The sequence below is a fragment of the Nelumbo lutea genome, chromosome 3 (assembly GCF_056320005.1).
Source record: "Nelumbo lutea isolate HS-2025 chromosome 3, American lotus-T2T, whole genome shotgun sequence".
NCBI lineage: Eukaryota > Viridiplantae > Streptophyta > Magnoliopsida > Proteales > Nelumbonaceae > Nelumbo > Nelumbo lutea.
Window position 1 is genome coordinate 113,060,058 of NC_142686.1, and position 17,357 is coordinate 113,077,414.

General features: G+C 36.9%; 1 protein-coding gene across 1 annotated transcript; it reads right to left on the reverse strand.

Annotated features, from left to right (window-relative positions):
• Nucleotides 1-135: 135 nt before the first annotated feature.
• LOC148867725 (pectinesterase PPME1-like) lies at nt 136-1,669 on the reverse strand. The gene is made up of 4 exons (XM_088980281.1): nt 1,217-1,669; nt 904-1,116; nt 570-799; nt 136-462 (listed from the first exon to the last, which is right to left on the reverse strand). Exons 1-4 carry the CDS (start codon nt 1,619-1,621, stop codon nt 300-302), a joined length of 1,011 nt encoding a protein of 336 aa, XP_088836407.1. The 5' UTR covers nt 1,622-1,669; the 3' UTR covers nt 136-299.
• Between the last annotated feature and the right edge of the window lie 15,688 nt (nt 1,670-17,357).

The following is a 17,357-nucleotide window of genomic DNA, read 5'->3' on the forward strand; positions in this document are numbered from 1 at the left end:
AAAGAATTGAATTTTGAAGACACACATGGATTTTTTCTACTATATAAAACATATGAAACTCTTTATTTTAAACAAATAGAGATGGGTCTTGAAACATATGTCTAGCTATATGTCTCAATAAACCTCATCAAAAAATACAATAAGGAAGCTTATTCATTATCACAAGGGGGTGTGCATTTGCAAACATAGGTAAGCACACCTCTCCTTGCACTTTGAATCAATGGAGATAGAAGAACAAAGTGGAAAATTGAGGTCAAAATTCTAGAATAGAATGGTGTGACGACCATGGATGGATTGGTTTACAAACTTGGAGGAGGGGTAAGCCAATCATCGCCATTAATGAATCCCGTGCTCAAGAAAGGTTGGACTTCTGCATCACTTAACTTTGTTTTCACCCATGCTGGACGCTTATCTGTGTTTGATCCTGGTCCTGTGTTCTTATACTCAACGAAGTAAACATTGCTGCAACATGATAACAAAAATTTAGAATTAATAATCCAAATTAATAGTCTAGTGAAATTGAATTATTGTTGCGACATTTAGATTCAACTAAGACATTGGTTGCATACGTTGTGGGAAATGCTCCTTCATGCCAGCCTAAAGGATTGACTTGGGCGCACAGATCAGTGAAGGCGAAGATAATCCTTCCGTAAGGAAACCATGGCCGCCCTAAATAGATGTCTCCGGTTCCTGTAACCTTGCAATGAACGAAAGAGAAGCCGTTATCTTCACTTGCATTCTTTCTCGCTTGTGCCACGATCATTACAAGCTCATTTGATATCGAGCGTATCTCAGTGTTCTGCAACCACACAATGGAAGTTGTTTATATATACAAATTCTTTCTCTATGATTCATTAATTATCACAACCCATACAGATATAGACAAACACAAAAGAACAGTACCATAAACAGAGTTTTTCCACCACCGAAGACGAAATCCACTGTCCCTTCAACGTAGCAATCCTTGAAGTAGTGCCTGCCCTTGTAAGCCAACAATGTGTCTTGAAAGCCGATGAACCTGCAGTTATAAAACGCCGCCTTGTCCCCGGAGACTCTCATTGCCACTGCCTGACCTCCGTTGAATCTAAATTGGCCGGTGGGTATTGGAGCCGAATTCTGAAACGATATGAGAGAGAAAATTAAAAAGAATACACATGGTGGGTTAGAAACGTATATGTACTCTATATAATCATACAGACAAGAAGATGGACAAAACCTTCATGATGATATTGGCGGCCACAAAGTAGTCAGCCAGCACCATTACGGAAGCACTATCGACGGTGCCATACTCATGAGCCGTACCGCCGAAGGACAAGGTGGGCATGTTCTGGGGCGACCCGTAGAAGGTGATGAATGGCTTGTCCACTGTGATCTTCTCTACATACTCCCCCGGTCCTATCGAAATGACAACACGCTCTTTATTATCCGTAGGAATGCTTTTGAGGGCATCCGTCACCGTCTTGAACTCGCCGCTGCCGTCCAGGTTAACCTTGATCACTTTTTTGCTTTTTTCAGCGTCAACTAAGGCAGCATCAAGAGCGTCGCCTCCTATTGGAAGGACAATCAACACCAAAAATATCATATATTTCATCAGAATACAACCGGCGGTGGTGCTTTTCATGTTTTCGGCTATGTTGTTTTCTTGACGATAGATAGATAATTCAATGATGGAGAGGGCAAGGGGGACAGACTCTCTTTTATAGCATCACATAGAGATATAGAGATACATAGAGAAAGAGGGCGAGAGTCAATAGAAATTTTCATGCATTGATTTTCGGTCTGTTATTGATTGTTTTTTACAACAGAAAGGAAATTATGAAACAAGTCCTCCGAAGCATGAGGAGTGCCTTGCACATGAGTTGTAAAATAGTTTTGGGTGTAAGAGATTTTTCCTCTTGTCATGGGCAGTTGGGTTAGATAGCCTGGTAGTCAAAATTTGTGGTAGTAAATCCTGACACATGTCTAGCCGCTTGGATGTACAATGCACAAGAACGATGACCTCTTCATCGTCTTCATAGAGTGTGAGGATGTGATGCGAGTCACTGTAAAGAGAAGAGAGATTCGGAAGTTCGGCTAACTTGAAAGAGATGAATGAGAAAGAGATATTACTTAGGAGTTAGGATATTAGGATTTTTGGGTTTAATTTATAGGTCGGGCCAAATCAGACTATTTTGACAAATCTCGAATCTAGTTAGAATTTATTGTGAGCCGAGCATTCTGGCCCGAGGTCAAACCTGCGAGCTCAAATGTATATTCAAGCCCGTCAGGGGGCCAGGCTGGGCTATAAGTTTCCAAACTAAGGAAAACGGATATTTTAGAATATAACTAAGGGCTGAGATGATTTGGTTTGTATCAGATTAGCTATCGAAAACGTGTGACGAATGTGTTATGAAAGAACTTGAAGAGGATGATTAATTCCCAACTTGTATTTTGTATCATGATCTCTGTATAGTATATATACAGGTTGTATATGTACATGATAACTACAAAATAAAAGGATAATTATAGATAAAAATAAAGATAATATATATATATATATATATATGAGATAATCATAACAGTTGCAATAGTGAAAGGGTTTGCCCTAATCTCAAATACTAGGGAACTAGGGGTGGATTTGAGTCGGGCCAAGCCAAGCCGAATATTTAGCTATTTGAGCTCATTCACTACAAAACTATGAGCCTCAAATTTGAGTTAGAGAGTTGAGCTCGAGCTCAACTCGACTCAAAAGTTCATAACCTCGAGTTCGACTATGAGCCATGCTTCGTATAAAAAAAATTATACATATAAAAATTATTATTTTTTATTTTACATATAAAAATTATTTATTATTAAACATATAAAAAATAAAAATATTATATATAATATTTTTAGTTTATGTATGTATGTAGGTATGTAGGTATGTATAAGCTTGATTAGGCTCGGAAGCCTCATGAGTCAAGCTCAATTAGCAAACGAGCCTATACACTTGGATCAAATTTGGCTCTAAGCTCATTTTGGACCGAGCTAAATTGAGCTTTTCATGAGCCAAGCTCAAATAACTTGTGAAAAACTTGATTCGTTTCCATCACTATGGGTAACCAAATGCTCTAACAGCCCCCCTCAAGTTGATGGTGGAGAGACAACGTTCAACTTGAATCGTATTAGCTAGAACTGAGAAGAGAGAGCCTTGGTGAAAATGTAAACTGACTAATCAGTTGCGGCAATGTAGTGAACTTGGAGTTGTTTGTGAGCAAAATGGAAATCAATTTCAATGTGCTATGTACGTACATGGAAGATAGGATTCACTTTGTTTGGTGGGTTTGGCATCACAATGCGCAACTTAGAGAAAGAGAACGAAGCCACAAGACTTTGGAGACAACTATAACTAACCAGTAGAACCAGAATTACTACTTTTTGTGGGATTCTATAATGGAGAGATTAAGTGTTGTGGGGCCCACCAATTGCTAACTTACATAGTGTTTGGTAGCATGGGCGTTATCGACACGTTTTTCAAAGATAAATGCCCACGCTAAAAACACACATTCAACGTTAAAGATGGTGTTGGGTAGTGTGGGCATTTATGCCACCTATGCATAAATATAACAGCGTTAGAAGTGGTCGTATGTCCTCTCACACCAGCTTGTGCCCCCACCAATTAAACAACAATTGATGACTCCAGATCTCCTGCCCACATCTACCCACAAAACACTATCCTTGTGAATTGGGAACATCTCCTCCTACATAATACTACGTAGGATGGTAGGAGGATGAGATGTTTTCCATGTGTGTCTGCAATGTTATGTGGGCAGAGTTTGTGTGGGCAGGAGATCCGAACTCCAATTTTAGGCCTTCCTCCAATGGCTAGTTCGTGAAAATAGAAGCATGGATGTTTATTAGTGTTTTTTCGTTAAACGCCCCAACCAAACAACACAATTTGCCTTGATAAACGACAATGCCTATGTGCTGCCTAGCTGGCACCTTTAAAAATGGCTTGGATACCCAACATCCCCTCAATTCAACCAAATTTAGGGTCCGTTTGGTTTGCAGGAATAGGAGTCTGGAATCAGAATTGGAATGGGCTATTCTGATTCCAATTGTTTGGTTGGACGGAATTGGAATCCCATTCCCATTCTTACTGGAATGGCATTCCCCCATTTGAGGGAATGGTCGTTTCCTGCCCTTCCCTTGGGAATGAAATCTCATTCCTGCTGATTTTAATTCCCATTCCCATTCCTATCTGAATCAAACAGACTATAGGAATGAACCATTCCGATTCCGATTCTGAAGGATTTCGATTCCATTTCCAATTCTGGCTACAAACCAAAAGGACCCTTAATTGATTGAGTTCAACTCAATTCAATTGAATTGAACCATGTACAAGTATGCATTAGATTCTTCAATTAGGTACATTATTTGAAGTGAGGTTGCTACATTGATGGGATGAGTGATTCAGAAATCACCAATTAATCCTTGAACTGGAATTCGAGGGGAGAGAAATGCAACTAAGGTTGTGTTTCATTGCCATGCAATTTACTTGTATTCATGAAAATTATGATAGTGCAAATGATTTGGGTGCAAATTCTGATTTATTTTTGTTTTAAAATTTATGATTGTAGTGCAAAATTAATCCAGAATTTGTATTCTTTTCATTTGCACTTCTATTTATTTATATTTCCCTTTTTGCAAATATAATTGCATCAGCAACCAAATATAGCTTGAGTATTTTTAGTTTGAATCACAAATTCTATCTACCAAACTCACATTCACCTCTTTTCCTAAAATCCAATATTCTTTTAAAAATTGAACCCAACAATCAACATAGAAACTAGAAAGCTGTCCCGGTTACAGTGAGCCGGACAGATTTTCACTTTTTTGCTCTTTCTGGTTCAATTTCATAGAGGGATTGAATTTGAAAAATGAGGACCAGTTTGGGAAGGCTGAAGTTTTGATTTAGGTGCTTTTGATTTATTGAAGATTCAGCTTTGTTTGTTGGACTGCTTTTAATATTAAAGCAAAAGGGGTGCTTTTCCTGACTCCGGATCTCCTGCCCACGAGAACATTGTCCACTAATACATTACCCCCCGTGAATTGGGAACATCTCCCCCTGCATAATACTATGCAGAGGATGAGATGTTCTCCATATGTGGCTGCGATTAACGTAGGCAGAGTTCTCATGGGCAAGAGATCCGGACTCGTTTCTCCCTTCCGCAACCCCTATCCTTTCGCTAAATGGAATATTTTCCTTTACCAAATGGAATCCAATCTTGTGAGTACTGTAGCAATTCGTGTGCAAAATATTGTAGCCCTTGGTTCTACCCCCTCATAGGCTTTAGATCGAGAGGTGCCATCTCTCTTCCCTTTCTCTCTCTTTTACATCATTTATTCCCTTCCCCATAGCCTCTATCTAGACTCTTGATATCAGCATTTTCGAACCGCCGTTGACCCAGACAGTCGGACCGTTTGACCTGGAAATCGTCCAAGCAACCAGTTCCATTTTACCCAAAACCCAGAATCTGGTAAAAAACCATTGAAAAAGTCAACAAACCGTTGACCCGTTCAACAGTTTTGACCATTTTTTTTATTTGTTAGTTATTTTTATTTTGCTGTCAGAACAGGCCATTTGTTTGAATCGAACGATCAGACCATTGACCCAGAAACTGATGGCCATAACAGTTCCATTTCTCTGTTATTTTTTAAAATGTTGCTTGTTATCCTCAAATCATTTTTCTCTTGATTTTTAATTGGTATGGTTTTAAGGGTGGATCAGTTTAAAAGTTTTTATAATTTTGTGAGAAAAAACCATGAGGTGATTTGTTGACATGTCAATGTCATTCTTGAAAATAAAACTATTTTATTATAGTATTTTAATATATTAGTTTTTAATTTTTTTTTTGTCATTTTTAGGGGGAGAGATGGGACCTGATGGGGCGATGTTAGAGAGAGAGGTTGTGTGAAACCTAATGGGGTTCAATTAGAGAGAGAAAGAAAGGGGTCATGTGGGAGTCAATATAATAATGGGAGGTGGGGGGTGGGGGAGTGGGATATATTAGATAGAGAGAGATTTAAAATGACAAATAAAAACTAGTGAAATGCAAAATACAATGGCCGGCCAACCCTATCCAATATTTTTCAAAAAACCTATATAGGATATTGACATATGAGATGGGTCCTATGTGAACCATTATCTTACCTAAAAAGGACAGTTCTCTCGGTTTACCTTTATCTGTGCCAAATTTCTTCTTGCTTAAGCTTTATAGAGTAGGCTATACAAGCATAACAAGAACTGTTTTTGTTGAAGCTATTGAATCAACGAGCTTTCAAATAGTGGAAAGAAATAGTACAATTGATCCTTTACATCTCCTAATAATCACTCGATATAATTAATTTTTTAATATAGTTAATTTAATTATTTAGATTATTTTAATTTATTTAATGATTTTAAAATATAACTATTAAATCTAAAATTAATTAACAAAATATTTAAAAATACATTAAATGAATTTAATTTATTTGACACAATTCAATTATCTAAATCAATTTAACATAATTCAATCACATAAAATTAATTACTTTATTTATTTAATTTTAGGTTGTGGATCCCATGTATCTTATGACTAGAGTGGAGCATTTGTATTAGTTACATAGCATACTAAATAGCTACTATGTTAAACTAAGACTATCTTTGTTTTGGTTGGACATGTGGGGTGGAGAGAGAGAGAGAGGGAGGGCTTTTTGGGGCCTTGTATCAAAGAGAGAGGTTATATCAGGTCTGGTGTTAGCAAAGATAGGTTGTATATGTTTTTTTTTTTAATTATTTTTTTATTTTAATGAAAGCTATTTATTTTCTTTTTTTTAAAGACAATTTAATTTTCTTTGACAAATTATTTTTCTTTTTATGACTTTCAATCTTACAACCCTTAGAATAAAATTATTTATTTGAAAACTATTTATCTTCTCATGGCCCATGCAACCTCTGCTATTTGAATAATAATGACAATGTATGAATCTTGATGTCAGCTAATTATTAAAACAATTAATCTTTATTTTAGCAGTTTCAATTAATTATATTAATAAATTTTAACAAACATAATAAACTACCACTAAGTAGGATGCATGTTGGGGTTCCCAAAATTGCTCCCTACTTCTTAGGATAGTGACATTTGTCCCTTAACATGCATCCTACTCTCCCATGTCCGAGTTCTTTTCTCTCTTAGATCTAAAAGGCCTAAAAGAGCTCGCATGAGCTCCAACCTATCTTCTTCTACCTTCACCTGATCCTCACATTTCACCATATCAGTGTGATTCTAGTCGGAAAGAGCAACATGTTGTAGGTGAAATGAGATGGGGAGTAGGAATGCTAACGGGGTGGGGATTATATTCCCTGTCTTTGACTCCTATTATAAAAGTAACCCTCGTTTCCGATCTCCGTTGGAGATAAAATTTGTCCTCCATCCCCGATCCTCGACGGGGATGGGTTTCCCGCGGGAACCCGAATCTCTGAATTTTTTAAATAACAGTATTTATTTAAAAAATAAATTTACTTAAAATAAATAAAAATTTTAAATTAGAAATAAATTTTAAATATGTTTTGATATATATATATATATATATATATATATATATATATATATATAATGTAATAATATATATAATATAAATAATATATAAATACATAATCGGGGTTAGGGACCTCAATTCTCATCACCGACCCCAACCCCGACCCCAATCAGGGATTCCTATTAATCCCCGTCCCTATTCCCGCCCCGCCAAAACAATCCTCATCCTCGACCCCATTGGGTCGATGGGTTGGGGAAGTCAGGTCCCCACCGGAAATGGGAAAAATTGCCATCCCTACTAAGGAGAGGAACATGTAGGAATGGAAATGCGGTAGGGATCATATTTCCCATCCCTGACCTCAATCCTTGTCGAGGATAAAAGTTGTTCTCCATCCTTGATCCTTGATGGGAATGGGTTTCCCGCGAGGACCTGAATACCAAAAATTTTTTAGTTAACAATATTTTTAAAAATAAATTTACTTAAGATAAATAAAAAAATTAAAATATAAATAATATTTTAAATATATTTTGATATATAAATAATATGAATAACGTTGATAATATATTTTAATATAAATAATATTTAATATATATATATAATTGGTGTTGGGGCAAGGTAGGGACCTCATTTCCTATCCCGAACCCTGACCCCAATTGAGGATTCCTATTAATTCACACCCCATCCATGTCCCACTAAAGCAATCCCCATCGCCGACTCAATGGGGTCGGGGAAGTCAAGCACTCATTGAGGATGGGAAAGGGGAAAGGGGATTAGGGTTCAACCGTTCAAGCAACTTCTACAAATAATGGGAGAGCTTCGTTGGTGAAATGAGCTGGGGGGAGAGGTAGCAACTAAGTTAAGGGAAAAACAAGACGAAGTGGGTTAGGTTTTTTGGTGTCCTACTATTTGAATGTTCAAACAGAGATAGAATATTTTTGTGCCCAACATATTTTTTTTAGAGATTGCATTAATTGATTAATGCGATTAACTTAACACCCACATCGTTGTACTCACACATGGGAAGAATTGTAAATCGGGCTATGCTACCACAGGCTTGGCCCGTCACTGTAGCATGCAGGCATTGTTGTGCATGATCCACATGAGTTTAAATCAGCCCCCCACAAGATTGTCCCCCACAACGTTTCAGAGCACATCTTGCCCACAACGTTCCACATCACATCTCTGTTGTGTATTGGGAGCATTTTTTGATGATGACATCATCATTTCTGGGATTATCATCAGAAGATGTTTCTAATACATTGCGGGGATGTACTGTGGGATGTCATGGGGGGCAATCTTGTGGGGGGCTGATTTAGTCTCGATCCATACCCCTTAGGTCGTCTTAGGCTTGGGTTTTCAAGTTTGTGGGGCAGCACAACAAAGCGAGCCATGCTAGTATAGGCTTGCAGTGTGCGCGATCCATATATATATATTTATTTATTTATTTTCAATTTTACTGTACTTTTACCCTAATTGTATTGTAATTTTTTTTAATTTCATTTTATTATTATTTCTTGTAAAATATATATTTTTTAGATTTTTTAACTTCTTATCTATTTTATTAATTTATTTTCATTTATTTTTATTTTTTTTAATGTCTCTCATGGCCTAGCCCAACTTGGCTTGAGCCCGCCTGGGTTCCTGCCATGGGCCATGCTGGGCCTGACATATTAAGGATCCTAGAGAAGGCAGGGACGACCCATGTAGGCCCATTGGTCCACACAAACATCCCATAAAGTCGATTTACACCTCTGCACAGGGGATGGTGAGATGTATTTAAGGAACATATGTCTTGTTCTTATGGGTTTAAATGGATCAGTCGTTCCAAATCCAATCCAATTTCTGTAAGATTTTTTGAACATATCGGATTCGGATCACCCCTATTTGATCTAAAAGAATCTGATTTGATCCAACCAATATATATGTATAATTAATTATAAAAAAATGTATATATTAATATATTTATTTATAAATATGTTTATATTGCATTTCAATATATATATTGAAAATAGTTAAAAATATACTTATACTTTTTGTTTTTCTTTATATACATTTTTATGTTTTTTTTCTTTTAATAATTTAGTAAGTTTTTTATATTTTGAATTGGATCAAATCAAATTGAGATATCTGGCATCTTTAATGGATTCGAATTTGAATAACCATTTGTGAGATCTGATCAAATTTTAGGGTCAAATCAGATGTCGGAAATATGTTGTCGAATCGGATGCAGATATACCCTTATTCGAATAGAATACATTTGCATCTCTCATTGTTATGTGAGGTAGAGAACAATGTGGGGAGCCATTATGGGTATCAACTCGACCATAATTGTAGAGGTAACAAAGAAGATTGGGCTATGTTGTAAAGAACAATAAGGAAAATGAAGTTCATTGAATACCACATGACGAGAGATGCAAACCTTACCAAATGGTATGTGAAGGCAATGAAATCCTTTTGACATCACATTGCCCAATGAATACACATGAGAGATTGTGATAGTTGATTTTGTCAGCATTATAGGGCCATGTATAGGAGAACACTCACAACCGAACATAAATAGTGTCATATTATCATGCTTCTTGTGAAAGAGACATTCCCATGGAGTTTTATGATTCATCACCTTGGTTGGTAATCGATTGATGAGAAAGATAGTAGTGTGAAATGCATCATCTCATAGAGAGGGAGGAATAGACGCTCTAGCCTTGAGTGTGAGTCCAAATTCAACTATATGATGATGTTTAGGCTTCGCAAAACTATTTTATTGAAGTGTGTACAAGCAAGTGGTTCTGTGAACAATACCATGTCATTCAGAGAATGGTTTAAGTGCCTTGTACTTAGAACCCCCATTAGTTTGTAAGGTTTTTATTTTGTTATTTAGAATATTTTCAACTTGATTCTTAAATATTATAAATGTAGAGGCAACATCATCATTTTTATGAGCAAGAGGAAAAATCCAACTTTATTTACTAAAGGAATCAACAAATTAAAACTAATATAATAGTTGGACCCATGTTGAGATAGGGGTTGATCCCCATAGATTAGAGTACAAAAGTTCCAATGGTGCTACTACTTTGAAAGAACTAGGAAGAAATGGCAAACTGTGGCTCTTGCCTAACTGACATGTTGAACTAAATGATGATTCTTTGTTTCAAGATATAGGAAGTTATGCTCATATACTACTTGCTTCACCGTTGTAAATGTTGGATGCCCTAAACGTTGATGTCAGGTATTCAAATCTACTCATTTACTAAAATGTGCAATCAGGTTAATCTTCTGGTAGATGAAGTTTGTAAAGTCCACGATCAGTGGTTGCTTCCAGAAAAGTTTTTTTTGACTTTTGATCATTCACATTGAAATTAGAGGGATGAAATTTAAAGAAAACAAATTATCACTAGTGAATTGTGCAACATATAAGAGGTACGTTCTTAGTGATATCCAGGACAAGAAGAGTATCTTTAAGAACTAAATTCTTTTTAGAACTTGAAATAGATGAAGTATCGATATGATTGATTTTCAAACCTCTGCTATTGCCAATTTTCAGATGATCTGGACCCATGTATTCTGAGTGAAGTTTAAGATTGTTTGAATCATTGATGACATGGTGTATCGCCCTAGAGTCAGGATACCAATAGAGATCAGCAGATGAGTGTTGATTTGATGGAGTTTTAGAAGCTTCAATATTGTAAGCAATTGCTCATTTGGGGGTATATTTAATAGATGCATCAAATCTGCTATGGCAAGTAAGAGTAGAGTAATCGGGCAGTTTACAAATTTGGAATGGTCTATCGTTGTGTTTGCGATTTGGGTTTGGGTTGGATTTCAAGTTCTACTCCTTTTTTGACCCTCCAGATGTTGTGTCGAGTCAATTTCCTCTAGATTTGTATGCCATGTTGGCTGAAATTTCAAGTTCATAAGTCTTTTTGGCTTGCTCAAGCTTAAGATCTTGTTGTAGGAATAGGCTTTGTAGAATGTCCTAAGAAATATCTAGTCAAGCAAGCAGTGCTATTGTGAAACTTTCATATTCATATGAGAGACCTTTTATGGTTTGATAAACAAAATCAGAGCCAGATAAGGGTTCTCCTGCAAATGAGAGTGCATCAGTAATGTTCTTTATTTTTAATAAATAATCACCCATGGATCAACATCCTTTCTTCAGAGCACTCAACTCAAACTGTAGTTGCACGATGTGGGCCTTAATTTGATTTTGATGCATAGGTAGATTTTAGTAGAGACCATACCTAATGAGATGTAGTGCATCCTACTACCTAAGAGAGAATGTGTTCTGTGAGAGAGGATATAGTCCAACTTAGTAGGAATTAGTCTTGAATACGCCAAGCCTTGTAAGCAAAAATCTCAATATGATCTTCTCTAGTGTCAATGGAGGAAGTAATAAATCGAGTAGGGCATTTGAGAGATCCATCAACATAAGGCATAAGTTGATGTCCACCGAGTACAGGTAACATCTGAAGATGCCAAGAGGTAGTTGTACTGATCAAGCTTGATAGAGATAAGTTGAGTCATATTAGAACATAGATTCACAGGTTTAGGTATAGATGGTGCAGTGATAGGGGTTTAGTTGGAGGTGTTTGTGGTTCACATGATTTTGGTGGATAATTTTTCAGGTGTCCCCATGTTCAAATACCATGAAAGAATTTGAAGAGAATGATTCTCAACTTGTATTTCGTATCATGATCTATATAGTAACACAAAAAGAGCTTCCGGAGTAGACATTGGGGAGAAATAAGATTGAGGAGAGGGAAAAGAAGCTAGAAATTGAGACGAAGAAGGAATGCCATGTTTGATGATTATGTGGTTGTTAAATGCACCGGAACTTCTTAGAAGTACTTCTTTTAACAACCACTTAAGGTTGTTTGGTGACCCACTTGCCAAATCACTTATTATGTTTTCAAGCACTTATTGGGGTGGGGATGTTTGGTAAGCTATTTTCCCCATAAGTGCTTATATTGACACAAATGACAATTTTAACCATCACTTGCCAAAGTGCAGATTTGCGAACAGATCAAACATGGGAGTTTCAAGTTTTAAAAAACCCAAGAAAAATAGTTTAATGAGAAGAAAAGCTTCACAAAATGGAAGAAAATGGCTAAACAACAGGTCCACTGGCCACTTTTCTCACCACCGATCGTTGTCAGTGGACCTGTAACTGGGTGCACCGCTGCCTGATTCGATATGTTCAAATGAGAGGAGATGGAGGTAAACCCCCCGCATAAGGGTATTTTGGGTATTAAAAGAAAATACTAGGGACCGGTTCATCCCATTTTATTGGAGTACTTCTCCAAGAAGTGTTGAAAAAAAGCCAACTTCAAGTCACTTTTTGAAGAAGTACTTCTTCCCCACTTTTTACCAAATACATAAAAGCACTTAATAATCACTTAATGTGTGGTCCCAGCTCTTAAAGGAAGAACTTGTTCAAAGAAGTACTTCTTTCAAGTGAAATGAAACAGGGGCTACAAATATGAGAGAAGTAAACTCTTGTTAGACGTAGTGTTGCGGATATCAAGGTTTTTAAAACCAAACCAGACAACGAATCGGTCAAGGGTCCGGTTCCTAGGTTGAACAGTCTGATTGTTTGAACCGAACGAACAACCCATTCTGACAAAAAATTAAAAAAATAATAAAAAATAAAAAATGGCCAAAACCATTAGATGGTTCGACCACCCGAATCAGCAGTTTGCTGACCAAATCAACAGTTTTTGGTGAAATAACGGTTCTAGGATAAAATGAAACTGGTCCCAATTTTTCCAGTCCGACCATCTGATCCGGTACGGTTTTGAAAACCATGACGGATATGCTTGTACACATTTTAGCTCAGCGTGGGTGTTATTTGTCTACCAATTGCTTTACGTGGTCCTCTTGTCCAATTTTTTCTTTTAGATATCAATCAAAAGGACCATGGCTTTGTACTGATATTGTTGATGAACGAAATTGCTTTGGGCTTTAAAAGAAATCCAAAAGTAGTATAAATAAACCTTAGCAGGAATCTAATAATGTAGTTCCTGAGCTGGATTTTGAATTTTTATTAATAATTTTATTTTTGTGAGGTATTTTTTAAAGAATACTGTACTTAAGTTCTTATTTGATTAAAATTTTTACTTTAAAATGAAATTTAAATTAATAAAATTATTAGTAAAGTTAATAAATATTGGTTAATTTTAATTTCTATTAATTATTAATTTATGAAAATCTAACACAGGCACGGAATACTTGGTTCCCGTTTGGAACTTGGATGGGTTTTCCCACATCGGCTTCTGGCATTGTATAATGATGGACCCACAAGAAAAGCTAGCGAATTGTGTTTGGTCTTTGGTGTTGGTGAAAATCCCAAAAAGCCAAAAAGTGTTGTCCTTCAGTTGAGAACTCAATTTTTCATTGAAGCTAGTGTTTTCCAATCAAACACAGCTCGATCAACGCAAAAGCTGTTATAGTTAAAATGTAATGGATGGCTTATTGGTTCGGGTCAACCCTTTGTATATTATAATAATCACGGTCAACCCGTTGACCGTGAGACAAAATAGACATCAAATACAGGGTTTTTACAAAAGAAAAAGGATAGAAAAAAAAAATCAAATAGGCGCATATGGTTCATCAGTGCCAAAACCACTCATACCACCATTCGATTGGATTGCTACAAACGAATTCACATCTGCACCTCACAAACGCCTCACTTTATATTCCATCCGTGTATTGAGAGCATCTTCCAATGACAACTTTGTGAGATGTTTTCAATGCACGCTGAGGTGTGATCTCATTGCAAACTAGTGCTAACATAAATCTAGATATAAGTAGTGATTGAAAATGAATAATATGAAAAAAAATAATTCAACGAAGGATAGGTTCAAACATCTATTACAAGCACTGGCGTTCCCAAGAGTCATAACTCATATTGTGTTTTTAAAGTCAGATTTGTTTGGGTTATGGTTGAGTTGGCCAAGGATGCCATGTGGTAACTTCTACAACCACCTTTTCTCTCCAGCCATGTTGGCACCACACAAGATGGATAACCATGACCTAAAAGGACTGCCATGCACGGATGAAGAAGTTAATTCCATTGAGGAAGATGAGAAATCCCGAAGACCTTGGCGAATAATCTCATCCCAACAATCCCAAAAGCCACATCCGATTAGAATACGGATGCCCAGATATAAATAGGTAATCTTCGCTCAAAGTAAGTGACTTTTAGACTTTGATATCTCTGCTTTACCTCTTCTGCTAGGATCAACACTGTTTTTACCTGCTCGGCCCAACCACCTACCCTTCCATTTAACTAAGTTGAGCGTCAGAGTACCTACATGGAGAATAACTCTTTGAGCCTCTAACCTCAGGGGCGGAGCTAGGATTTTTTATTAATGGGGGCCAAAGAGTAATAAACATGGAGAGGGGGCCAGGGGGGCATAGCTCCCCTTTGCCACCCCTAGCTCCGCCCCTGACCTTCCCTCTTGGTTGTAGATTCCAATGCGCAACTTCATCCTTTCACCTTAGCTTCATCCAGTTGGCAGGATTATCTAATTCCACACTTGGTTTGAAACACCTCGGATCGGACAACAACAAAACTCAAACACTTTGGAGCAATGTAGATGTCAAATACCTAGTCTTAACTGCTCTCACCACCTTATAAAGGAGTTGCTTGAGAGAGATACATACATACCCATCACCCATGGTTTTGAAAACCAGACCAGACCGAATGGTGAGATCAATTGACCTGAGAACCATCCAGGCAATCGGTTCTATTTCACCCTCAACCTAGTCTTTGGCCAAAATCCGTTAATTTAGTCAATGAGCTGCTGATCCGGGTGGTTAAACTATCAACCCGTTTGGCCATCTCAAATGGCCAATAAGATGTCTTAGTGTGGATGGACAATCCCAATGTAAAATTTTCAATAAAAATATTTATAATTTTCTTTGGGAATCCCAAGACTTGGAAATTCCTATTCATTGTGCAAAATGGATCAAATTTGGATGGAAACTAAACATTCCCCAAAATATAAACTGTTACTCTGGAGACTTCTAAGAAAGTTTGTTCTCTGTAAATCAAATCTTGTGGCTAGAGGTTTATCAATTAGTTGTAGCTGTTGTCTATGTCATTGCTCTGAAGAACATGTTATACATCTATTTTTTCAATGTCCATATGTTAGAGCTGTTCCTTCAAATGAAATCCGGGTCTAGTAGGCATAATATATGTAAGCATGTTAAATGAACACTTGATAAATAGTATTTGGGATTGTAGTCGATAAGGGCAACTTTTGGGCCCTAATATCAATAAAAATAATCTTTTTAATATAATTACTAAAATAGGCTAACTTTTTTTAAAAATATCAAATAGGGGCAAAAATATCGTTCATCCCATTCCTCTTTAACCATTGTAATTGCTGGCTTGCTGCAAGCAAAAATGGTGAAGCCCATTCTTGCGTTTTTGCATTTCGTTATACGTATCTCGCTTCTCCACTTAGCATACTCATAGACCTCTTCCAATCCTGATTTTGAGGCTTTAATGGTGTTCAAAACTGCTTCAGATACCTCTTACAGGCTTAAAAGCTGGAACCAAACCATCGATTCATGTACCTGGTATGGTGTTTCATGTATTCTTCTAACTGTTTCAGAAGAATAACTCATAGCAGTTCTGCTCTGAGTTTGGAACAACTCAAATGCAGAGAAGAAGAAGAAGGAGGAGGAGGGAGAGAGAGAGAGACAGAAAGAGAGGTGGGGAGATTTATTCAGTGGTCTAGAGGAAGAAGGAGATGATTAGTGTTTCTGCCCCTATTTGATAGTTTAAAGAAAAAGTTAACATATTCTAAAAATTATGTTAAAAAGATTATTTTTATTGATATTAGGGTCAAAAGTTACCCTTATTAACTAGAATCCCTAAGTACTTTGACAACCATCAAAAGTGGGTTTTAATCTTTTTTAAGGGTGGGTTGAAGGTATTTTAAGGGACATGTATAAAAAAAATCAAGTGCTGATCCGAACTGCTCCTCAGTGTGGCCTTCTTCCATACCCCATATCCTAGAATATTAAGTCTTAACCCTTGTCACTATTTTCTCCTTCAAATCAATCCTAGGCAACAGAGAAAAACACGGAAAAAATATCAGAACAGAAGGCGGCTAAAACAAGAGGAGAGAAGGTGTGGAAAGATGGATTACAACCTTTTTGAATATTTTCTGTAGCTTAATAGCCGGTCTAGCCCCTTGAAAGGGACAATATTCTTAGGATGATCTGGTTTAATGTGGTTACACCATCTCAGAGTGTTGGAATTGGCGGTGAGGAACGAGGAAGAACTCAGAAAATTGTTGGGTGTCGTTACCATCTTCAATGGTGGAATCATGCCTAACATTAAGGATCTCCTCCCTAACAAATCTACCGGGCCTAAAGTTGACGCCGCCGAATACAACTGATCGGAATATTTTCTTTGCTTATAAGTTTCCGGCAGACCAAATAAATGTCGGTTGTTTCATTATAGAGCTGTTTTTGTTGGATCATTTGGTTGGTGCTTTGTAGTTGTCAGAACGAAATGTTAATAACTTTTCTCTGTTAAAAAGAATCGCATCTCCTACTCCTAGCATCTGTGTGGCGGGCTTAGTGATAGGCTTTTCACTTGGTGTTTTAGTAGATAAAATCATTAGGCTCAGTTTGGAAGAAATACAAATGCAATTATGTAGAGTGCAAAACCTTGTATTTTGTATTATTTTACTTATTTTTGTACTCCTTCCAAACTGAGCCTAAATAGTAAAATGTTCAAGGGTCCTATAAAACAGCCCAACTTCAGCTTCAGCGGCGGAGCTCGCAACTTCAGTCAGGAGTAA

Bases quoted from the DNA above. Each gene is read 5' to 3' on its own strand.
- LOC148867725 (XM_088980281.1), bottom strand. From the start codon at position 1,621: ATGAAAAGCACCACCGCCGGTTGTATTCTGATGAAATATATGATATTT. The intron at 800-903 runs GTACTGTTCTTT...GTGTGGTTGCAG, and splicing joins GTGGAAAAACTCTGTTTATG to AACACTGAGATACGCTCGAT. The intron at 463-569 runs GTATGCAACCAA...ATCATGTTGCAG, and splicing joins GAAGGAGCATTTCCCACAAC to CAATGTTTACTTCGTTGAGT.